Source organism: Balaenoptera ricei, chromosome 11 (assembly GCF_028023285.1).
Source record: "Balaenoptera ricei isolate mBalRic1 chromosome 11, mBalRic1.hap2, whole genome shotgun sequence".
Classification (NCBI taxonomy): domain Eukaryota; kingdom Metazoa; phylum Chordata; class Mammalia; order Artiodactyla; family Balaenopteridae; genus Balaenoptera; species Balaenoptera ricei.
The window spans coordinates 68,883,047-68,906,688 of NC_082649.1; the positions used below are offsets into that span (position 1 = coordinate 68,883,047).

Below are 23,642 nucleotides of genomic sequence, written 5' to 3' on the forward strand. Positions count from 1 at the left end.
TGCCAAACGTGTCGAAGCGCCCCGCCCTGCTAAATGGGTGGCCGGGAAGGCGAGTTCCTGGTCTCTCGGTTCATGGAACCTCTCCATGCGGCCGAAACTACTATTCCCAGGGTGCTGAGCGCGGATTAACGCCCCTCCCCGGCTGGGCGCAGAGCACCTTGGGAATTGTAGTCAGCTTCAGGGACCCACAAGCCCACGACGCTCTAGCTCAACTATGCACCCACAATGCCTTGCGGTGTTCCTCCCCCTACCCCACCTCGCCCAACACGTGTAGTCGTTAACTCTGTAGCTGCCCACGACGCAGGACCGGCATCTCTGGGCACTTGCAGCGGGACGCTCGCGACAGGAAGAGGGTGGGTTTGGTAGAATTGGGGAACAGCCAAACCTCAGGCAGTGAAAGAAAAAGTAACTTTATGATGAAAGCAGATTACAGACAACAGCTTAGCCCTTACAGATCTTAGCCAAGATCTCCTTGGGGGCCCACCTGCCCCTGGACGGGTCTCCTGTGACCTCTCCATGGACGCAGTGAGGTGTAGAACAGAGCCCTGGGCTGGCAACCTTAACCTTCTGGAACACCGACTCTTCCTGGGGCTGCTTTCTTGTCAGGAGGGATCAGGTGATGTCAGAGGGCCTCTAGTTTTAAAACAGTATGTTTTTTTCTGGCCTCTTCCACTCCCCAGGGATCCCATGGGAAGTGGGGTGTGTGCATGGGAGAAGTGATGGTAAGCTAAATAGAACAAGAGTGGGACAAAGTCCTCCCTCCAGGACTGGAAAGATGGCAGCAGGAACATGAAGGTCAGACGCACGTGACTCCTGGCTTTATGTTGCTTCTTCAGGCCCAAGCTCAGGCCTGGGCTCCTGGCAGGTAAGGCCAGCCCAGCCCCAGTAACAACGGCAGCTGAAGGACTCCCAATCTCCAGGGCTACCATCTGGCTCCAGGTGCAGAAAGACTTCCAGTTGTCCTGGGTCTTGCCAAGCACATCGGCCATGGCCATGGCACCGCTGGTGACTGCAGGCCATGGCTGCCCTGGTCACGTTGATCACATAAGGGCCCAGGGTGCTCACTAGGTAGTCATGGAGATGCCAGCACTCCTCCTGAGGAGAGGGAAGGGATGTATCAATGCTTCTGCTCCATGGCCCTGACATGGTCTTTCCCCATCTCTGGGACCCCAGCATGGGCTGTGTGGCAGGCTGGAGGGGGCAATGATCACCTCAGAACTGGAGAAGCTCAGGTCCCCCCAGAGCACCACGCCGGCTGCCCCCAGTGCGGCGCTCACACCAATGGTCTGCACAAGTTCATCCTGGAGGCAGAGAGCTGCTAAGCCAGGGCTGGGCTGGCCAGCTCCATCTGGCCCTACCTCCATCTTCAAGAACTTTCATGGCTCACTGCCATGATCCGATTCCACCCCTAGAGGAGGGCCCCTTGGCCCTGAGCCTCTGAGTGGCTTCTCAGGCCCTCAGAGAATGTCATGCCTCCCCAGTCAGACCCCTAGACTTCAGTTTTCACTCACCTGGGACAGGAACCTCCCAGAGCTCCGGTGTGTGAGGCGGGCATAGGCCAGGACAGGCAGGGGATGTGGGTGCCCAGCGAGGGCCACACGGAAGGCCTCCTCCAGGCGGTATCGGACAAATGCCTGGTGGTGAGCAGGTGGTAACCTGGGTGGGAGGTATATGCTGGGGAAGAGGGCGCTGGAGGCGGCCCAGAGCCAATACAGTTGGGTGTTGCGGGCAAGGGTGGCTGCATGGCAGTGGCCCGTGTAATTGGAAGCTGTACCATGCCAGCCATTGCCACAGGCAGGGAAGTGATAGAAGCCCCAGAGCCCATGGGGCTGCAGTGCCCGGCCTAGCCGCAGTGTGTCCTCCATCAGTGCACGGGCTGCCTGTTCAAAGCCGATACGGGCCTTGTAGAGCTGCTTCTGGGGGTCCAGGTTGGGGAATAACCGCTGTGCCCAAGCCCAGGAGGCTGTCTGATAGACCTGGCGGCGGCCCCAGTTCCCAGCCCAGAGTGGACACCATTCCTCCCAGTCCAGTACTGCCAGGCCAGCGAAGCCAGGTTGCAGGCTGCGGCGGATCTGATAGGCAGCCCATGCCAGGTGGCAGTCAAGGGGCACAGCCTGGGGGATGCCCCCATTGTGAGCTGTGTCCCTCGGCCCAAGGTAGGGATAGAAGCCGAGCTGGTTCTTGTAGAAGATGGTGATATTCTGGCCGTGGAAACGCTGGCCACGGTTGGCTGTAATGCCCAGGGCCTCTAGTGGCAGGTGCACGCCAAAGCGGGCCTTACAGTGTGCTGAGGGCACGTTCCACAGCACCAAGAAGGGGTGTTCAGGGGCTTGCAGCAGGGGCTGGCCACACCCCAAGCACAGGGCCACCCCTAGCACCAGGGCCAGGCCTAGCTGCATGGTCATGCCCCAGGGATGGAAACCTGCAGGAGAGAGAGGGTGTGAGCTTAGACTCCATGGCCATGGCCACACCTTCCACACAGCAGAGAAAGCTGGGAAAACTCCTCCAGCTCCTCCTCACAAGAAAGGGAGGTGCGTAAAGCCTGGTTCCCAAGGGGTCTCATAGGCCTCTCAGAGCAGCCACAACCCAAGCTGGTTTGGGCAGCTCCCCTTCTGTATTGTCCATCTCTGCCATGGCACCACCGTGCCCTCTGACACCTCCCCCACCTACAGCTTTCACAAGTCCCCTTCTTTCCTCTGCCCATTTTGTTTCCTGCCCCAAGAACACTCAGCCCCCACCTTGCCTGGCTTAATTTCTACTCAGCACTCAGGTCTCTGCTATGACATCACCTGCCCTGGGAGGTCTCCCAGATCTCCAAGTGGAGTGAGGGCACTTTAGCTCCCACTGTCCCAGCATGGATCCTGCCACAGTATGCCCTGCCCTGTCCCTTGGGTTGAGACCCTATCTGTCTAGTTCCCCACTGCCTGTGCCCAATCCAGGGCCTGTAACACAGCAGGTGCTCAGTGAATGGTGATGAGTGAGTGTCTCCTTGTCCCCTGGGCCTGGCAGAGTGAGAGAGGTAAAAGGCAGGTGTCTCTCCACCCATGGCCCTAAGGCCGAGGTGGATCTGAGGGCCCCTGCAGGGACAGAGGACCTAAGACAAGGCTGGGAGATGAGGGTGGGGGTCAACAAATACACTGTCACAACCACACCCAACAGAAGCCTTTATTCAGCCACACTGAGAGCTCTGAGCCACAGCCATGGCGCCATCTCCACTGGCACTCAGGAAACATGCCTAGGCTGAAGCTGCCCTCAGGGGCTAGAAGCTGAGGGATGGCCAGTGGGCTGAGGCTGGTACTGTCCTGGGCAGTCAACTGACCCAGAAAGACAGCATCTTGCCCTGGGTAGCCCTCAGATGTCTTTCTCCATCCAGAATATGGGGCGTCTTCTCAGGTCTTGGTATTGAGTCTCCAGCAGGCTTTGTGGAGGGGGCCCTCCTGGAGGTGGGGGTAGGGTGGTCAAGGGCTCAGGCAGGGGTGGGGGTGGCGGCAATGATGACCCCTTGGGGGCTCTTGGGGCAGCTTGGGCAGTCAGGCTAGGGGCCTTGCAGGGTGGCCGGGGAAAGGGGGCCCTGGGGAAGGCATTGAGCAGGGTGGCAGGCAGCCGCTGACTGGTGAAGACCAGGCCTTGCACAGGCTCACCCAGCTGGTAGCCCAGGTGGGCGTAAAAGTGCAGCTGGTCATGGGTGGTGAGGTGTAGCCGGCGGAAGCCCCGGGCCTGAGCAAAGGCTTCGAGGCCCTCCATGAGGCGGCGGCCAAAGCCACGGCCCCTCAAGGCTCGGGCCACCACCACCGTCTCCACTAGGAGGCTCTGGGGCCGGTCCAGCACCCGTGACAGGCGGGCATGGCCCACCACAATGGGGGCTGCCTCTGGCGTGGGACGGGGGCTCAGCAGCATCAAGCAGAGGGGGAAGGCATCTGAGGACTGGCCCAAGGAGTGCAGGCGGGAGGTGCGGCTGCGGGGCCACTGCTCATTGATGAGGTCGGCACAGGCATCCAGGAGCTCAGGTCGGCAGTGCACAGGCTCCAGGGTCAGCTCAGCCAGGTTGGGGGCTGGGGTCTCCTCTGGCTGGCGTGCGGGATCCAGGGTCAGCTCAGTTGAGCCAGGACTGAGGGTCATCTCTGGATGGCATGCAGAACCCAGGGTCAACTCAGCTAGCCTGGGGCTCAGGGTCAGATCTGGCTGGTGTGTAGGATCCAGGATCAGCTTGGCCAGGTTGGATCTCAGGGTCACCTCTGGCTGGCATGCAGGATCCAGAGTCAGTTGGGCTGGGGTGGTACTCAGGATCAGAGCCACCTGGTGTATAGGGTCTAGGGTAGGGGTCAGCTTGGCTGGGCCAGGGCTCAGAGTCAGCTCTCGCCTACATGTGGGATCCAGGCTCAGCTGCCAGGCTGGGAGCCAAGGTCATCTCCTGCTGGGTTACAGGTGGCTCAGTGGCAGGCTGGGGGTTAAGGCCACAGTCTCCAGGCAGTGGTATCTCCTGAGACCAGAAGGGTGCTCCTCCTGTGGACAACAGCCATGCTGGGCTGTGCCAGAAGGGAGGATGGGGCTGGGGCAGGGAGTGGCTGACAGAGTGCTAAGGAGGGCCACACATCCTGGAACTGGTGGGCTGCACCTTGTCCCCATACTCACCTGATGGCACAGGTGACCTGGAGGATCCCATCCCCTATACCTGGGGGACCTGACTCAGGTGGAGAGCAGAGGGGGTGGGTCCTGGGTGCTCTACCTTACACTGTATGGAGGCTGAGGGCTAAAGGCTAGGGCAGAACTCAAGAGTCCAGGCCCCAGCCTGCTCTGGCTACCGCTTTGTCCTCCCCAGGAGAGTAGATCCAGCCCTACACCATTGCAGCTGGCTGGCCATCAGACAGAGCATACAAACTAGACACCACGACCCCCTGCTTAAACGCTGTATTCCCTTCGGGGAACATAGCTTCCCTAGGAACTCCCCTGTCCCACCCTTCTCCCTACTCCAGGTCCCAGCCTTTTTGACCACCTGGGCCATGCCTGCCACCTAACCGATATTGGGGTGCCATTCACCCACCCATCAGGCTCAAATTTCCCCTCCCTGGACTGCCTTCCCTACCAGGGGCACAGAGTCCATGGCTCCCTCCCCAACACTGCCCAGCTCAGGACACTTTGACTGGGCATGGACCCAACTGCCCCTCAGAAAGGGCCCGGCTCACACAGCAGTGTGGCTCCTGCAGGCCTGGTTCCCCACTGGCCTGTTTCGTAGCCACCCTAGCTAGATAAGAACCACAGCTTCCTTCCTACATCCACAGGGGTGTCCAACGGCTACCAGGTTGGGGGCTCAGACCTCCTGACCCCGAACTCCACTGTGTGCCCATCCTACCCCAGGCTCTGCTGGCAGGAGGGTCAATGCTGGGGGATTTCTAGCGATAGGTGGCCGCTGGGCCCCACCCTTTTACTCACCTGTTCCATAGAGGATGACTTGGCTCCCCTTCCCCCGCTCCCCAGGAAGGGCCCGTGAGCTTGAGGCCAATTCTACACTGATCAGTAACAGGTAGCCCCCTCCCCTCATACCACATCCCACTCAGAGGGCTATAAGCCCCTCACCTGCAACAGCCACCTCCGCAGCAACTGCACCTCTGGACCAAGAGAGAGGAAACCCCAGGATCCGCCCCTGAGCCTGGAGCCCCCGACTTCCCCCTCAGGCTCAACCCCTTCTGTGCCGACCCCACCCACTGTGGGTGGGGCTCCCGGGTCCACAGAGAGAGGCGGCAGTCTCTCCTGCCTCAGTTTCCCCCTTCCTCCCACTGGGTGACAAACCGTGGAGTTTGGGGGTGGGGGCTTCGGGAACTTGACTCTGGGCGGCTGTGGCTCGGCATGCTCTGGGAGGGAACGACAGACGCAATGAGGGCGTGCGGGGAGGCTTAGTCACTTGAGAACTGTACGCGCGGAGCGGACGGGGAGAGCGGGGGACAATGAGGAGGAATACGCCGCGCATGGGGAGGGGGCAGTACTGACATGCTGACGCCTGGCTCCGGGACGCTCCGTGTCCTCGCTCTGCACGGATCTGTATCTCGCTGTCTCTGGCTCGGACCCCTCCGGCCCCCGGCGCTCGCCCCCTAGCGCTGCGGCGGACGCACTGCAGCCGTCACGGCCCGCGGCACACCACCAGGTCCCGGGTCTTCGGGGCGGCCAGCCCCCGTCCCCGGCCCCTCGCGTCATAACACGGACCCGACGCAGACTGGATCTCTGCCCTGGCTCTACCTCTGCCCCTCCCGCCCTTGCTTATCCAGGCCCAGCTCCCAGAGAGCGCGAACCGAGGGCCGGCTCCGTTACGGGTGGGCTGGGCTTCCATCTCGCCCCGCCTCGCCCCGCCCCAGACTCAGATAGGTCTCCCCCCAATTCAGCTTTGTCTCGGCTCACGTCAGCCTCCTGCCCAGTGTGGAAACGGTCAGGTGGAGCTTCCTCCTGAAATTTGGGCCCTACCCTGAGAAGCAGCCGCCCTCGGACAGACATCTAATCTGAGCGAGAGAAAAGAATTTTCCTGTGCCCTCTGGATCCCAGCGCCTGCACGTTTTAAGCGCTCAATAAACAGCTCTTGAAGTTAGAATCATGTCTGCTTTATTTGTGAGGCTGTTACCTCTGAACGGATTCAGGTTGCAGTGCAGGGCTGATTACCGGCGACATATAGTAGGAGCCAAAGGGCTCCATCGCTATAGAGGTAGAGGTAGAGGGTAGAGATTCAAACCCAGATTCACCTGGGTTTGAATCTCAGCTGCTCTATTTTCTGGCTGCAACCTTGGGTAAAGTGCTTACCCTCCCTGTGTGTGCCTCAGTTTCCTCATAGCGTCGTGTTAGGACTTCACAATTAAGTTAGACTACTTAAAATGCCTAGCACATGACTTGGAAAGAGTAGGCACCCAGTGAATGTCAGCTCTTTCTTTCTTTCTTCCTTCCTCCCTTCCTCCCTCCCTCCCTCCCTTTCTTTCTTTCAGCATGCGGGATCTTAGTTCCCTGACCAGGGATCGAACCCCCGCCCCCTGCAGTAGAAGCGCGGGGTCTTAACCACTGGACCGCCAGGGAAATCCAGAACGTCAGTTCTTGTGATTGCTGCAGTTTAAAGACTGGCTCAATGTCTCTGGAGGAAATATTTTTAACTCTGCTGGGTGGGTGCCCGAGGCTCAAACTCCTTATGCAACTATCTTGGTCTGTAAGCAAGTGTGAACGTGCTGGCATATGCTCATGACAGTGCCTGAGTGTACTTCTGACTGTGACCATGGCTCATGTGACTGTGCCTGTACTTGAGAAAGCTGTAGCCAGGTCCAGATTGCATTAGGTACTCAATGTGTGCATGTGCCAATCACCACATGCCCCACTGCTCACACCATGTTCCCGTCCACCCACGGTAGCAGCGACATTTGAACTCCACAGCCATCCGCAACCGATCCTTGAGTGAGAGGGCACCTCGGAGGGTCAGGGGCCCACCACCAGGCGTGGACTCGATGGAGAAACTGGTGGGGCTGAGGATGAGGCGGGCTTCAGGGTGACTGGGGCGCCGGGCACAACGGCCATGGCCAGAGCACAGGACTTGACTGCACAGAAGAGCCCCGCTGGTCACATTCAGGATGAAGGGCCCCAGTGTCATGTCAACATACTCCTTGATGGCCTGGCAGGATTCCTAGGTGGGAGGGGGAGCGTCAGGACACCACGGCCATGCACGGGTCCACCTAGGGCATTGAGGCACTCACCTGCTGGTCAGCCAGGACTGCAGGGGTAAAGGGTGGGCCAGGGTCTCCCCAGTCAGTCTGGCAGCCCCACTCCTGCCCCCACCCTCACCCCCATCCTGGGCTTGAGCTCACCTTGGTTCTTGTGTTCTCCCAGCTCACCCAGAGCACCACTCCTGCTGCCCCCTGGGCTGCACTCTCCCCCAGGCTGTGCTCCAGCTCCTCCTGGGGAAAGGACAGCATAGCTCTGTGGGGCCTCCCTCTGTCCCCACAGCAGACTGCTGTAACACTATTGCATGGGACAAATAATTCATAGCCTGCTCTAGCTCTGGCGGCCAGAGGCAAGCCTGCCCTCACTCTAGCCTGTGAGTGCCATGCAGGCAGGGATGATTTCTTTCTGAAGAATGCTGAATTGTCTGTGCCTAGCACAGAACTTGGCACACAGTAGGTGCTCAAAGAATGTGGGAGGGAATGGATGAAAGTGCCCCAAGGCTAAAGTGCCCCAGGGCTGTGTGGCCTCACTTACTGGACTAATGCCTGACAAGGTAGGTTACAAGGTGGGCGGGGTCACAGGAGACTCACCAGGGGCAGAAAGCGGTTAGTCATGTCGTAGAAGATCTGGACGTAGGGCAGCACTGGCAGATCAGGGTACCCTGCACCCACGGCCAAACGGAATGCCTCACCCACACGGTGCTGCACAAACATCTGTGCCTTCTTCGTGCCCTCCAGTGCTGCGGGCAGGTAGATGCTGGGGTAGAGGGCACGGCTCTGGCCCCACAGCCACTCCAGCTGGTCATTCTGGGCACGGATGCCTGGTGGGCACTGGCCGGTGTAGTTGGGATTTTTAAAGTCATAGTTATAGCAGTCAGGGAAGCCATAGAAGCCCCAGAGGCCACGAGGCCGCAGTGCTTGTCCCAGCCTGAGGGTGCCTGCCATCCAGGCCTGGGCAGCCCCCTCGAACTGGTCCTGAGCTGCTGCCTCCACCCAAGGAGCTGGCCAGTCAGGGTGCTGCCCCTGTACCAGTGCCCGTGAACGCTGCCGGTAAATGTCCTTGGTGTCCCAGTTGAAGGCCCAGCGTGGGCGCCATGCCTCCCAGTCAATAACTGCCAGCCCTGAGAAGTTGGATGCAGGCATGGCAGCCAGGATGTCCTGGAATGTGCGGACCAGGTGGACAGCCAGGCTGGCATTCTGGGGCAGGCCACCGAATACGGGCTCCCCAGCAGATGTGTAGTAAGGGTAGGTACCCAGCTGGGAGCTGTAGAAAATGGTCATGTCAGGGCCACGGAAGGTCTGCCCCGGGTTGGCCGCCACATCAAAGACACTGATGTCCACGTCCACGCCATGCCTCTCTAGACACCACTGGGTGTTTGCATTCCAGATGGTGGCGAAGGGCCGGTTGGGTACCACGGGGTCCCTGGAGCCTTTGGCCATGCCGAGCAAGTTCAGGAAGAGGGTGCAGATGGGAAGCAGGTGGGCTGCCATGGCACAGGGCAGGTCTAGGGAAACCTGGCCAGGGGAGGCAGAGCTGAAAGCAGTCCTTGAACTCTCTGACCCCTACTGAGGGCAGGCAGGCCAAGTCCCTTATTAATCCACCTCTGTTCTGGCTTCAGGTAAATATTGACCTGCAGGGCTCGGGGAAGTCAGAGGGCAAAGGAGAGGCATTGAGGGGAACATGGCCACTAGAGGGCACACCCGAGTTGCCTCTTGGGCCGACCTCTGCCCTCTGTCTCCCACAGGTCTTGTCCTGGCTTGCCCACCCCCTTCCCCAAGGGCCACAGAAGCCATGACATCTGTCTTGAGAAAAGTGGCTGAGAGCCAGGCCCTCAGCCCCCAGGCTGGCCGACTGATGGAGGCGGGGGCTTCCCTGTCTCTTCCCCCAGGAATCCTGGCCACGCATGCAGGAGGGGATGCTCAGTGACGCAGGAAAGGTCAGTCCAGCCCTCCTGTACGCCCGCCAACCTGCCCACTTGTCCCTGCTGACCTCAGGGCTGAAAGGCCTCATTCTCCAAACTTCCTGACCTCAGGGTGAGGGCCTATGCAGGGATCAGCAAGATTCTGTTCCTTAACTCTGGCCTCAGCTGCACCGAGACTCTTGGAGGAAGAAGCTGCTGCTGGAAACCCTGAGCTTTTGTAGGGGTCACCCCACCCAGTCTGGGGGCGGGCTGAGGGGCAGGCCCTGGGTTAGAGGGCTGGGCCAGACGGCAGAGCCACCTCTGCACTCCTGGCAAAGTGCCCTTGGTAGGAGGTGGGGCTAGGCCGGAAGTGGCCCCTCCCACTCTGTCAGCACTGGGGCTGGACTTTGTGGCTTTACTTGGGATGATGTGGGGATGGAGGCAGTGCATGGGGGCTGTCTGGGTGGCAGATCCGACTGGGCAGCCCTGTCTGTGATACTGGAGTCTGGGTGCCTTCCCCACGTGGCTGCATTATGACACCTATGGGCCCTAGGCACTTTCACCTTTGTGGACCCATTCCTCAAAAAAACATTTTAAGGGAATGGTTAGGACTCTGTGCTTCCACTGCAGGGGGCACGGGTTCGATCCATGGTTGGGGAACTAAGATCCCGCATGCTGCGCGGCCAAAAAAATACATATTTTAAAAAAAATATATTTTACGACTATATTGGCATAAGGACAGATATAATCCAGACTGAATTCATTATTTTATATTCATTATTCCTATATTTTTTCTTCTGATTAAAAAAGATTAAAATTAAAACATTTTTGTGGGCCCGTATAAGTATTGTGGCCCTGTGCCTACCGGTGTGCCTAGTGGATAAGTCATCCCTCCTTTAGGGACCTGTGTCTGAAAGGCACTGTGTTCCTGAAGTCAGGGCTGCGTTGTCACCCTTTGTATATGTGCTGGATCAGTGACTGTGTCTGTATAAAGCTCCAGTCAGTGGACATTTGGGACTCTCGACAAACTCCAGTAGTGTGTATGTGCAAGTGTGTGACCCAGTGCCTGAGACTTGGTGTGTGTGAGACCCTGTTGTCTTATGACCATGAGACCCCATGTTTGTGTGACTACGGGTATGAGCATGAGTGTATCAGCGATGACGCGCTTGTTCATTCCTTTGTGATTTTGCTTGTTTGCTGATTCAGACGCTAGCAACTGAGACCTGCTAGGTGCTCAGGCCCAGGCTTGCCTGCCAGAGTGGGATGAAGGAAACATCATATTCCTGGCCCAGGTGAAAGCACTGCCTGGGCCTACAGCCCAGTCTGAACCTGAGCTCATGGCCAGGTCACAGCTGCGTGGGTCAGGCCACAGGTATGTCTGGATAACCTGTGTGTTGGCAGGTTACAGATGTGGGCGGGGTAGCTAACAGGTGTGCATGGGTCACATCTGTGTAGGGGAGGTCACAGCTGTGTGTGGGGTCACAGTTGGGTAGGGGAAGTCACAGGTGTTGGGGAGATAGGTCACAGCTCCTCCTTCCTTGCCCTCCCTCTGCTGGCTCCACCATCTTATGGCCTTATTGATCTACACCTGAATCTTCTCTCCAGCCGGCCTCTCCCCACCTTGGTCACAAGCAGCCAGGACCCCTCCCCTACCCCCACCATGTGATTTGACATCTCCCTCCCAGTGCTACCACCCCACCTCCTCTCTATTCTCTGCCATCAGCAGCCAGAGGGATGAAGGATCACTTTACAACCTGAATCAATATCGATTTGGTGAGGATTGCTTCTCCAGGCTCTAACCACACCATCCCCTTGCCTGCATGCCTCTCTGGGGAGCACTCTCCACTGTCCAACATCTGACTTGGTCTTGGCATCCGAAGTGCATCTCCCTTTATGCCATCATACCCCTGAGGATGGCAGTCTTTGCTGGTGTGGTTCATGGGTGCATCCCCAGCACCCAGCCCAGCCCTGGCACATGTGTGTGCTCAGTGTGTTCACTGAACAAGTAAGATAGTCACCATCATCAGACAAAATCAGGCCTGGTGCCACTCTAGGGCCACCTGCAGCATACCCCCCTGTCACACCCTAGCCTCAAACTCTGTGTCTCCATTTGTGTTCTGTCTTCCTCCAGCCTTTGCCCATGCTTTGTTCCCAGCATCAAGTTTCCCCCTCACCTTTCAAAACTCAGTGTAGGGACTCTCAATGTAGGGACTTCCCTGGCGGTCCAGGAGTTAGGAAACCGTGCTTCCACTGCAGGGGGCAGTGGTTCGATCCCTGGTCAGGGAACTAAGATCCCATGTGCCACGCGTGGTGCGCCACCCCCCAAAAAAAACCCAACCCAACCTCAATGTAGAAAGCACTTCCTTGAGGCTACTTCCCGAGTCCTTGTGGCTGGGGTGCCCTCCTCACTGCTCGACAGTTTCTTGAGTCTATCTCCCCAGAGCCGGTGTTATCTGAGGGCAGGGGTTCAGTCATCACCGATAGGGACAGGAGGAATCCAGGTGTGGGTCCAATGGCTGAGGGGAGGGGCAGGGCCCCACCCAGAATAACTCACTTCAGAAGCAGAGGAAGTGAAGCAGGTCAGAGCTGGTATGACTGCTCTGGCTGCTACTTCTCTCTCCTGGGACAGCTGGGGACAAGCTATGCTCTCCCATGGCCATTACAGGGCTGACTGTTGAGGATGCCTCCCCCTCACCCCATCATGCATCTCTGCAGTGCGACAGGGACTGGACCTCATGATTCAGATCCCAATGCCCTGCTTGCCTCCCTCTGACCATACCCAGTGGAGGACTCTGAGCCAGATGGGGAGAAGTGCGTGTGGCTGAAGTCCACTGTCCTTCGGACTGGGGAGTGGAGGAGACGCCCTTGCCTGTGAGAACAGCAGGGAGGAGTGATTTGGCTACCTGCCCAGCCAGGGAAGATCAAACATCCGCTTTCCCCTTTCTCCTTGGGTGGGCAAGGCGAGGCGACTGGCACCAGCCCAGCTGGGGATACAGTACTAAGTAGGAGAAGCACAATGAGCCCCATCCCTCACAGAAGATTGTACCCAACTGCTTTCCAATCAATATGGATAAAGCAAGGTCCTTGGTGTTGGGGTAGACTGTGAGTCCCTCCACTCCCAGTGGCCCCTGCCCTAGCAGGACAGCTAGAGTGGGAAGCTCTGGCCTGCAGATCCCAGGGAATGCATTTTACAGATGAGAAGTTCCCAGCAGAGAGTCTCACAGAGACAGAACTGAGCTCAAACCTTATATGGAAGACCCTGAAATCTCTCTCACATGCCCTGGCCCAGGCACAGACAGTCCAAGCAAAGAAGCAGTTGTTTCACATTTAATTTACAAAAGAGACCCCAAAATAATAATAATAAACTATTCAGGGGCAGGGGAGTAGGGTCAGGTCCTCCCCCGCCCAGCTGTGCCCCTCTTCCTCTCTGGCAGGGAGAGAAGGGGCCTCCCACGGGACTGTCCCTCCCCCTTAGAACAGGGGGTGGGAGCTGGTACGGACACCCTACTGGGCATCCCATGGGGCTCTGCCCCTTCAGACTCTGGTTTGTCCACCTCTTGTGGGCTCCTACATGCCTGGCAGAGCCCTTGTGGCAGAGGCCAGCTTGCCTGGCAGCTGCGTGAGAGACCCTTACAAAGTCCAGGTGAGGGCCAGGGCGGCCACAGCCAGCAGGCTGGTGAGGTGGGACCCAGACCAGGCCCCACTGGCACCCCCAGCTGCCCGCCTGCGGTCCCACTGGCATTGCTCGCCGCCCCAGCCTAAGTAGCACTGGCAGCGAAAGTGCGTCTGCAGGTGGTTGCGGTCGGCCCAACTGAGTTCCCCCTCTGGTCGCAGCTGCGGCTCACCAGGTGCGTGGCTAGGCACTAGGCGGAAGCTGCTGGCACTGAGGTGCAGGAAGGTATTAGCACCGGGGTCACGGCGCACACAGCGCCCGTGGCCATGGCACTGGGCCCAGCTGCAATACTGGGCAGCCCAGGACACATTGACGACGTAGGGTACCAGCAACCGAGTCAGGTAATCCTTGAGGTACTGGCAGGTCTCCTGGGGGCAGAGGTCAGGGATCAGGGTCAGCTGTCCCCTTCTAGGGGCCCTAGAGCAGGCCCTAGCCTGTTCAGACCTGCTAACCTCCCCCAGCCCACAGGCCCAGATGGAAACTCTGTCTACACTGTGGTGACTGTACCTTCTTTTAACAATGCACACACACACACACACACACACACACACACACACACACACGCATGCCTGAGCCCTCACTGTTCCTATTCCTTCAAAGAAGGGGGTGGGGGCAGGGACTGGAACCCAGCAGGGCAGATGGGGCAGGGTGGAACTCAACAGCTGGTCAGGACAGCAAATCCCCCTTCCTGGGAGAAGGGGAGGGACTCTGTCTTCTCTGTTGGGACTGGGGCTCCTTGGGTGGGAGACAGATGAGGGGACCACTTTGAGGTTTGCAGCCAAAAGCACAGACACTCTGCCTGTCCCTGCAGACTCAGCTCCAGTAGGCTGGGTGGATCTTACTTACCATGCTGGTGGTGTACCCCGCATCACCCCAGAGGATGACACCAGCTGCACCCAGGGCTGCACTCTCGCCAATGGTGGAGATGAGATCCATCTGCGTGGGAAGGAGATGGTCACTGGGGAAGACTGAGACCACAAGGTGAGAAGGACAGACAGGGTGGGCAGGCCCTAGCCTGTTCAGACCTGCTAACCTCCCCCAGCCCAGTCCTCTCCTTCTCACCCCTAGGCAGCAGCTGTTTCACTTTCTCCTTAAATGTTTAAGCCGTTTCCACCCCCACTTCCGGCCTCCCATTCCCAAGCCAAGGGCCCACTTGAGCCTAGTATGTATCTATCAGGATGGACCGCAAAGTCAGAATACTAGGCCCAAGTCCCTGCTCTGCCTGGATTTGCTGAGAAGTTCTGGGTAAATTTCTCAGCATCTCTGGCCCTCAATTTTCATATCCACAAAATGGAGATAACAATGCCACCCTTTCATAGGGTTACAGAGAGAATGACGTGAGGAGATGTAGAGTAGCCAGTAAACTTGGGGGCAGGAGGCCTGCAGTGGTTTCCCAAGGACGAAGGCAGGGCCCTGGGAGGCACATACCTCGCTAAGCCCTGTGAGTCCGCGGCTATAGGTGGGCCTCGTGAAGACGTAGACCGGGAGTGCGTGGTTGGCATGGTGGGTGTGAGCCACGCGAAGGGCCTCCTGAACACGGAAGCTGACAAAGTTGCGGCCATGAGTGGAGGAAGCGAGCGTCTCTTCCAGGTAGACAGAGGGGAAGAGGGCCGTGCTCTCGGCCCACAGCCAGGCCAGCTGGTCATTTCGGGAGACCTCAACATCAGGGCAGCGGCCTGTATAGGTCTCCCAGTTCTGCACATAATCATGGTTGTAACAGTCGGGGAAGAGGTAGAAGCCCCACAGGTGCCGAGGCCGAAATGCCTTGACAAATCGCAGTGTCTCCAGCATGAACTGGCGTGCAGCGAACTCAAACTCATACTGCGCCTGCTTCACTATGCGGTCTGGTGGCCAGTCAGGGTGGCGACTGGCCACCAACTGGCGTGATAATCGGCGGTACACGTCCTTGTCCTGCCAGTTGCGTACCCACACTGGCCGCCAGTCCTCCCAGTCGATGACTGCCAGCCCTGCAGGCTCCTGTGTACGAATGTAGCGTTCCACATGTCCCTTTAGCATCTCCAGGTGTACCCAGAGGCTGCCATTCTGTGGCACGCCACCATGCACAGACCTCGCCACTGAATCGAAGTGTGGATACATGCCCAGCCGGTCACGGTAGAAGATGGTGATGTTCTGGTTCACGAAACCCTCATTAGGTGAGGCCTGCACATCAAAGGCCTTCATGTCCTTTGGGTCCAGTGGCACCTTGTGGCGTGGGCCACAGTCTTGTGTGGGCACGTCCCATGCTACTACAAAGGGCCGGCCCGTGAAGATGGGTGGTGCTGTGGGCTTCAGCTCCGTGGCCCATGCCACCGCCAACACCAGGGCCAGTGTGACGGCAGGGCCCAGGCCTGCCCACATGCTGGGGGCTGCAGGAAGACAGTGTCACCTGCCTGGCACTAGCTCAGGAACTGGGGGAAAGGTGGGAGACAGCAAATCAGTCTATAGCATCCTGGAGGTGTCCACCCCAAACCCATCCATACTCCCAAAGCCCATGCTGCGTAGGGCACCATGCCCAGGGTTGTTCAGACCCTGTTATTGGCTATAACAGGTCTGAGAGACCACAGACCACTGAGAGGCAGGCAAGACACCCCCCGAACTCACTGCCAGGAGCACAGGGCTCCTTCCTGGAGCAGGTAGCCTACGGCTGGGCAGGAACTTGTTAGGTCTGTGACCCCTCTGAGAACTGGACGAATTGAGCTATAGACTCACTGCCCAGGGACTCACACATGGCTGAATACCACCCAGGACAAGGTTTCTGAGAGCCCCAAACCGAGGCCCACTTTACCCTGTGAAGTACTCTTGGTCCTGAGAAACCATAGCATTTGGGTAAGGCAAGGCACAGCTGATGAAGCAGCTAGGAAGCTGTAACACAGCCCCAGAGGTGGTATCTTTTTTAGCACCCGCCCAGCAGCAGAGTGAGGCTAACAGACTTTGTCTCAGCGCAGACACTCTCCCAAGCTTGGTGGAGGCCCCGCGGGGACAAAGGGGTGGTGGATCTCCCACGGTGGCGCTGGCAGAGCGGCATTTCCTCTACAGCTACCAGGAATGATCGCGCCCGCGGGCCAAGCGGTCCGGGGTAAAGCCCACTCCACCTGGCCTTTGTCCGGGACCCCGCCCCCGCCCCGCACGTGGGGGCTGAACCCGGCCCAAAGTTGAGGGGGGGGGGTCCTGGGCCGCCTCCCTGGGGGTTCAGAACAGAGCCCGCGGAGAGGGCCGCCAGGCTCGCACTGCCCTCCCTCACCTCGCGCAGGGAGCCGCCGGGACCTGCGCCAGGGCCATCGCCATCCCCGCCCCAGCCCGGCCCGCTCCGGCAGCTCTACCAGGCACTGCCCCGGTTCGGCGCCTCTACTGGCTCCGCCCCCCCAGCCCGCGGGCCCTTTAAGAATTCAGCGCGGAGGCGGGCCCTGCGCAGGATTTGCGGCGGGGGCGGAAAGGTGTGCCTGACTTTCGGGCAGCCAGTGCTGCGTTTTGGGCTCCAAGGTCCCCAGATCCTCTGCCGAGGAATGTGGCCATCAATCTGGGACCGTGAGACCCCTCCCCATGGGGCTTTCTTGTGGAGTCTCAGCCGTGAGGGCCAGTCAGCCCCAAATTCCCCCCCGCAGCCTGCGACCGGTGGTACAGTCCTCCCTGCTCTGCGACGCGGCCAGCCGCTTAAAGGGACAGCATAAAGGACCGGGGTCGGGGAGGGAATAAAGGAGGTGGCGTTCCGTCACCCGGCCAGAAGGAGGTGCTGTGGGACCCAGAGGCCTTGGCCGGGGGTAGTAGTGAATCTGGCTCAGCATCCCTGAGCGTAGTCTCCAGTCCTGGGGCCCCTTTGTATGGAAAGGGGGACGGTGACCAGAGCCGATCTCTGCTTTCGCAGGACAGTAATGTGCCGCCCCCTACGGATCAGGGCTCCCTTCCCCCGACCCTGGTCTGAAGGGAATCCCCGCCCCCTGCCAGACTTGGGGAGGGGGCCTAGCACCCGCGTCTTAGCTCTTCCAGGACTGGGTGGAGGCAGTGGTTGTCCTGGCAACACGAGCTGTGGGTCGCAGCTAGGCCCGCCCGGCTGGGGCCAGTAAGCCCAGCGGGCCCTGGGGATAGGGCGTCCCCCTGCCCCCGACCTGCATCAGGCACAGGCCAATCCCTGGGCTCCCATCGCCTCCTCTCCAGTCTCTGGGGGCCTGTGGGAGCCCCCAAGGCTTCCTTTCAACTCTGAGGAAGCTGCCACCCTTGCAGAAGTTCCTGGCCAGACGGCAGAGAAAGCCGGCCCGGCCAGAGGGTTTCCCCTGGGCCTCTCTGCCCAGTATCCTAAGTCCTTTCGTCCTGCAAGCCCCTCCCTCTGGGGAGCAGGCTTGGAGCTGGAATGGGGGGAGTATTCCTTGCCTCTTCCTAGATACGCTCCCCCGGGATCCTCAGCTCCCCAAAGGGCTCGGGTCTGTATGGCCAGCCCATTCCCCGCCCGCGCGCCTGGGAGGAGAGGCAGGGAGCGCTGCTGTGAGCGCATGTACCAGGGTGCAGACCAGTCTTCTGCCCTGGGCTCACCTGTGTGGGAGTCCGTCGGCCCAGTAGGTCGGCGGCCTCCCTCCTTCCCGGGGTAAGTCTCCAGACAAGCTACTCGCACCAGCTGCTGCCCTCCGGGCAGCCCGCCGGCAACTTGATAAACCCCATCCCTCCCACCCACTCCCGCCTCCCGCCCCGGCCCTTTCTCCTCACTTCCTGCTGCCCCTCAGAGAGGAAAGGGCCAGGAACATGCGCGGGGGAGGGGACCGCCTTGACCGTTTCCCTCCGGCATGCCCTGCTGGCTGGCTGCCCGCCCCACCCTTCCCCTGAGTAAGCCCTGGCCCAGCAAACTGCACCAGGTGACAGGAAGGCTGGGGGACCTGGTTCAGGTGCCAGCCTCCCCCGTGCTGGCAGCTTCCTTAACAGTGAAAGCTTTTCTCCCCAACCTGCCCTTAAGATTGAGGCCCATCCTCAAATCCAGCAGGTTGTGAGTGGAGAGGCCCTGGTGGTGGTGCTTCAGGGAGTCAAACTACTTGGGGGATGTTTGGCAGATGATCCCCCAAAGCAGGTGGTGAAGAAGAGAACCAGCCCTGGGGTGGGGGTGTTGGGGGAACTTACAGGAGCTGAGTCAATTTTTTCCACTGAGAGCGGAAGCATCCCAAGTGTGACAGAGTGGACAATGTGTTGATGTGGGTGACTGTTGGGGGAGGGGCAGGGCCTGGGAGGGTTCTGCAGGGTGCTCTCCTGCCAGAGGATGTTCCTGGGTGGATTTCACTAAGATGCTGCAGAGTAAGGGGCTCCTTACCACATGGGTGAGGAAAGGGGTGTATTCCTGTGGGAAGGGGGTGCCCATAACGTGGCTGGCTCCCGGGAGGGCTGCAGCAGGGTCCCAGCAGACCCCTCCAGAGGCACAAATATGCACACCCTCAAATCACCCTGAGCCTTCCCGCCCCCCGATCCTACCAGCCCACCTCCTTCATGCCCAGGCCCTCTCTCCTAACAGAAGGCTGTGTAAGACTGGGGGACTGGGGGAGATGGGCACATATCCTAGAATCTACCCTGATGACCAAGGAGTCCAGGACATGGCATGGGAGGGTGGTGTCCCTGGACCACTGTGCTGGCTCCACAAGGGACACAGGCCTTAAAAGCTCCAACGCTCGGGGCCCCTGGGGAAACAAAGGCCAGACCAGACTGTCCCAGGGCAGGGACACTTCCTCAGGAAGGAAGGAAGTGAGCACAGCCCAGTAGGAGGGAGTGGGGAAGCACAGCCATGACCCTCATTGTTTCCAGCTTTGGGGTCAGCTAGGGCAGGCCCAGCACAGGGAGTTCCCCCACACTGGGACAGTGGTGATGGGATGCCACCCGGCATGGCAGAACCGTGGCCCTGGGGCAGTCAGTGGGAGGGACAGTGGAGGACAATAGGGCCTTATGCCTGGCATCTTATTGGGAAAACGGGAAGGTGCCCAAAGAAGAACTGCAAGTCCAGGCTGCAGAGGGTGATCCTGCTCCACACTTGACAAGTTTAAACCTCCAAAAGACAGGTAGGCCAACTTCCCAGACCCAGCAGCCTGTGTCCCGGAACTCCCTCCTCCCTTACTGGGAGATGGGCTAATGGCCAAGGGCTAGGCCCAGTGGAGAACCAGCCTCATAGCAGGACCTGAAAAGTGTAGGCCAAATGTCCACAGGGAGCAGGCTGCAGGTGAGAAGACAGGGCAGAAAGGAAGTATTGGGTAGCTGAGCTTTACCTGCTGGAACAGAAGCCCCAAGCCTACTCTCCTGGTAGTGCAAGTAGGTTTGGGCTGCAGAGCCTCGCAGTAGGTCAAGGGCAGTGGTACCCACTTGGCTGCTCTCCACCTAAGGCTGGGCCTTGGAGGTCCATGGGGCTCAGGCTGTGACCTCATGTGGGGTCAGCTGGCACAGCTGGGGGCAAGACAACTGTTCCAGACTTATGTGAGGTCACACTCTCACCTCAGGTCAGGCAGGTGGGGCCAATCCCTAGTGAGGTACCCCAGGGCCTTCCAATTCCAGGGGTCCCCGCTTATTGAACACAATACACAAGTACAAATGGCTCTCCATCCTGAGGGGGTCTGCAATGAGGTCTGTGTGAATACACTGCCACCTGCTGGTTGTGGCTGGAATGGCCGCAGGCTAGGCTCAGGCTCACTCTGGGCCTCGCTGGAGATGTGAGCAACAAGAGTCCCCCACCCAGGCCCACCTACTATGCCCAGGTGGTGGTCTAGATACTGGGTATCAAGCCTCAGAGATGTCATTCTTGTATGCAGGGTCTACAAATAATTTTATTGAACAAATAACACAACAGCCTTCCTAGATTGAGGGCTACCCTCCCCAAGCCATTTCTCACACACTTAAAGCACAGAGTTTGCACAGTAAGGAATTAAAAAAAAAAAAAAAAAAAAAAGTCATTTTTATGTAGAAATCAGACTCTGCTCCAACAACATCATGGACTAGACTATTTACAAGTTTTCACATTTTAAGTATTCCTTTATGATTGTTCTCTCCTTTCTGTCCCTACCCAGGGCTCCAGTACTTTTCTCTTACTGATCCTGAAGGGATGGGTATACTGTAGGGGAAGGGGTGGTGGGCTCCTCAGAGCTACTGGCACCAGCCCTAGGGTGCTGTCCCTTATCACACGGTGGTGGATGTGTAAGGGCAAGGGGGATTAGACACGGTAGGTGGGATGTGGCAACACCCCATAGGCACAGGCATCCAGAGCCCTTCCTGATCCCCATCCTATGCCCTCTCAATTGGGGTGGGGGTCAACAACTAGTTGCAGTGGGGAGGGATCAGCCCAGCCCGGGGTAGAAGGAGAAACCTCCCACACTTATTAACAGCCAGCAAACTGTCCATCCATCTGGGGGTGGGAACAGATGGGCAGGTAGGCAGGAAGAATCAGGCTTGTTCTGCCCCCAGCTTCTGTCCAACACAGGAGGAATCGAGGTAGCAAACGGCTGAAATGCTCCAACGAGAGGGTAAGGGAAGTGAGGGAAAGGAAGTTCCCACTTGTGTACAGCTCCCACAGCCCTGGGGCTGGAAAAAGGCAGACCTTACTTGTAAAGTGCTGTAGCCTCCAGCAGGGCTGGGACCTAGGCAAGCTTGGAAGAATGCAGGCCAGGCAAGGGCACAGGAACCAGGCATTCCTGACCAGCATATGCCCTGCCATGCTCCTTGTAGGGATTGCTGGGAAAGGTGGACTGGTAACTCCGCCATCAGCCCTTGCCAGCCACCAGCCACCTCTTGTCCACATACAAACCAACACCCAACCAGCATTGTAGGACTGCCCTGCTCACAGTTGAAGGTTCCGGGCCAGTGGAGTTTATTCACGGTTGTGGCCCCAGCCTAGGTTCCTCAATGGAAGCCACACCTTGAGCCTGGGGGTTTCTTGCTGGGGCAGGGTGTGTTTATGCCTGCCACCCCCCAGGCTCACACCTCATAGAGGATCACAGGGAAATCCACGTGGATGCGGGGGGGATCCAGCTTCACGATGCCCTGCCGTGGAAACAGAGGCTAGTGAGGGCCAGCTCAGGGCCCCTACTCCAGGAAGCCTTCCTGTTCCTCCCAGCTCCTCCCCCAAGAGCCCCCACCATAAGAGCAGACCCCATCTGGGTCTACCTCCACACAATCAACATAGGCTCTATGACCACTGCCCAGCCCCTCACCTGAGGAATCAGGTTCTTATGTACCCGCCTCAGCTTGGCCCGCTTCTGCCCGTTCTTGGTGACGATTGTCTCCTCATAGAACTCGTGAGCCAGATCCCCATCCTCGTCATAGAACATGGAGCTGTGCAGAGGAAGAGGGGAACAGGCTGGGCTGGAGCCCCAACCCAGTCATGGCAAATGCCATAGACCACAGCGAAGTATGCCCTCCCCCAAATGGGGAGGAACAACCTTGGTGGGAGGAAGGGAGGTTAGTATGCCTGGAGAATCCCTTGCTTAGGATCTGGGGTCTACTAGAAGGAAGTGGGGAGTGGGGTGGTGGCCAGTGCTACTCTGTCAGACTATGAGAAGAGAGGTCACACCAAAAAATCACTGGTTTGTTCAGCAAGAGTAGCCGTTCCATCAGGCCCTTGCCTTCACCCAGGGCTTCTAGAGTGGGCAAGATGGTGGCCTGGGCATGTTGGTCTCACTCCAGAAGACACTGCTGGCCCAGGGCCAAAGCCTGAGAGCAGATGCCTGAGCTAGGAGGGAGCCGAAAGGGAAAAAGCCTGCATCCTCCCCCATCCAGGTGGCTGATGCAGCCAAACTGCCACTGTTGGGGTCTCCCTAGTATCTACAGCCAGATCTCCAGCATCACCTGAGTGTCACTCCCCAGGGCCCATCACAGCCAGGTCAATCTAGTGCTCCTGTCTGGGCCGCTTGGGGGAGGGGGGAGGTCAGTGCTCCAGATCTGGGAAATATACCTGGGTGAGGGTCTTTTTCCCCAGGCCCCATCCCCAACGCTGGGGACCAGTGCTGCTTTCCCGGCCACTACCCAGAGACGTCCAACCCCACCAGTGTGGGGAACGGAAACAGACAAAACAGAGGGTCATTCTCCTCGAGGGAGAACTGGGGGTGAGAGAGGATAGGAGCCTTCAGCTTGTAGGCTGGGATGGATGGGATGAAAGGAACAGGTTCTGAAGTCTCAGGGAGGTCCTATCTTAGCTTCACCGTGAGGAGGGCCTGCCCAGGGACAAGCCTCAGGTCCACCCTTCTCCTCAGGAGACCTCCAGAGCAGCCAGGCCGCCAGGAACCGACTGCTCGGCTTTCCCCACCCCTTGTTCCTCTGGGAGCCTGAAATATGGGAGCTGTCCTGACTCGGGTGTAGGGGATACAGCGGGGGGGGAGCGCTCCATGACGCGGGGCACCCAGCCGCCCGTCTTTCCTCCCGGGGGCGGAACCCCACGCCCTTACCCGCGGCGCGTGAATACGAAGGGGGGCACGACTCGGCCTCGCGGTCGCACCAAAGCTTGCTCAGCGACAGCCGCCTCCGGGCCGCCGCCCCCCGCCGCCGAGGCGAAGGGCCACAGGCCCCGAGCTTTGGAGCCGCTGGCGCCCATGTCAGGGTCGCCGGCGCATGGCGGGCCCCGCGACAGCTTTGCTCTCACAGGGCCGTCGGAGCCACCATGCCCCGCCTAGGCCTCCGCTCGCAGGTGCCGCCGGCGCCGCCTTCCGCAGGCTCCGCTGTCTCCACGGAAACCTCACTTCCGCTTCCGAACACTGCGTATGCTGCTACCTCTGATTGGCTGCTTCTCTCGTCGGTCCGCGGGGCTGGACTAATAGCTGCCCTCAGATGCTAGGTATCCCAGCATGCACTGCGAGACGTCAGGTCCCAGCAGGCCACGCTCTCTCCAGCTGGGGCAGCTCACAGCCTGGAAAGCGGTGGCTGCGTCGTCCACCTGGTTTCTTCAGCTTGTACTGCGGCTCCGAAGTCCCCGACCCCCAGTGGTCAGGCTCAGCGGGTCTGCCCAACCAAAGCAGCAGTTTAGGGCCTGACCCTAGGCCAGTTTGGGCAGTGCCCGTCTGCCCTCATTCTATGCCCACACCGTTTTTACGATCCCCACTGTGGCACGTGGCAAAGAAACCGAACCTAAGGAAAATTAAGGAATTGGCTTAATGTAGTTGTATATCTACATTCAGGGCTGAAGAACTTCAAATTCAGAATTTTTTCCAGATCCACCAGAAGCCATGCTTCATGAAGGCAAGAGTTAACATATCTGTACCTTCGGTGCCATGAGCAGTGTCTGATCCACAGTAGTTATCTCAATATTTGGTGAAGCGCCTTCCACAGCTTGGAGTGTGTGGTTTCCCTAAGCTCTGGCTGCAGCCGATGTTCTTTCCCCCACCACGACCTGAGCCCCGGGGTTTGCGTGATGACTCAGTACATATCCATACACCACCACATCCTTCA

The 23,642-nt window shown here is 58.9% G+C and overlaps 4 protein-coding genes across 13 annotated transcripts; all 4 read right to left on the reverse strand.

Annotated features, from left to right (window-relative positions):
* Positions 1–394: 394 nt before the first annotated feature.
* On the reverse strand, positions 395–6,452 carry HYAL3 (hyaluronidase 3). Of its 7 annotated transcripts, XM_059939727.1 has the most exons (5): positions 5,986–6,435; positions 5,575–5,606; positions 1,512–1,656; positions 1,212–1,301; positions 395–1,095 (listed from the first exon to the last, which is right to left on the reverse strand). In XM_059939727.1, exons 1-5 carry the CDS (start codon positions 6,187–6,189, stop codon positions 820–822), a joined length of 747 nt encoding a protein of 248 aa, XP_059795710.1. In that variant the 5' UTR covers positions 6,190–6,435; the 3' UTR covers positions 395–819. The 7 variants fall into 7 exon arrangements, with proteins under 7 accessions (XP_059795710.1, XP_059795711.1, XP_059795705.1 ...); XM_059939728.1 differs by lacking the exon at positions 5,575–5,606 and having other exon boundaries at positions 5,986–6,066; XM_059939722.1 differs by lacking the exon at positions 5,986–6,435 and having other exon boundaries at positions 1,512–2,422; positions 5,575–5,603.
* Positions 6,453–6,951: 499 nt separating this feature from the next.
* Positions 6,952–12,848, reverse strand: HYAL1 (hyaluronidase 1). 3 transcript variants are annotated; one of them, XM_059939733.1, is made up of 4 exons: positions 12,363–12,848; positions 8,274–9,197; positions 7,827–7,916; positions 6,952–7,645 (listed from the first exon to the last, which is right to left on the reverse strand). In XM_059939733.1, exons 2-4 carry the CDS (start codon positions 9,171–9,173, stop codon positions 7,328–7,330), a joined length of 1,308 nt encoding a protein of 435 aa, XP_059795716.1. In that variant the 5' UTR covers positions 9,174–9,197; positions 12,363–12,848; the 3' UTR covers positions 6,952–7,327. The 3 variants fall into 3 exon arrangements, with proteins under 3 accessions (XP_059795716.1, XP_059795717.1, XP_059795715.1); XM_059939734.1 differs by lacking the exon at positions 12,363–12,848 and adding an exon at positions 9,711–11,188; XM_059939732.1 differs by lacking the exon at positions 12,363–12,848 and adding an exon at positions 9,673–11,188.
* A 46-nt stretch (positions 12,849–12,894) lies between these two features.
* Positions 12,895–17,897, reverse strand: HYAL2 (hyaluronidase 2). 2 transcript variants are annotated; one of them, XM_059939729.1, is made up of 4 exons: positions 17,781–17,897; positions 14,685–15,664; positions 14,103–14,192; positions 12,895–13,624 (listed from the first exon to the last, which is right to left on the reverse strand). In XM_059939729.1, exons 2-4 carry the CDS (start codon positions 15,612–15,614, stop codon positions 13,214–13,216), a joined length of 1,431 nt encoding a protein of 476 aa, XP_059795712.1. In that variant the 5' UTR covers positions 15,615–15,664; positions 17,781–17,897; the 3' UTR covers positions 12,895–13,213. The 2 variants fall into 2 exon arrangements, with proteins under 2 accessions (XP_059795712.1, XP_059795713.1); XM_059939730.1 differs by lacking the exon at positions 17,781–17,897 and adding an exon at positions 16,498–16,591.
* A 2,127-nt stretch (positions 17,898–20,024) lies between these two features.
* TUSC2 (tumor suppressor 2, mitochondrial calcium regulator) lies at positions 20,025–22,919 on the reverse strand. The gene is made up of 3 exons (XM_059937644.1): positions 22,646–22,919; positions 21,416–21,536; positions 20,025–21,245 (listed from the first exon to the last, which is right to left on the reverse strand). Exons 1-3 carry the CDS (start codon positions 22,789–22,791, stop codon positions 21,180–21,182), a joined length of 333 nt encoding a protein of 110 aa, XP_059793627.1. The 5' UTR covers positions 22,792–22,919; the 3' UTR covers positions 20,025–21,179.
* Positions 22,920–23,642: the final 723 nt, after the last annotated feature.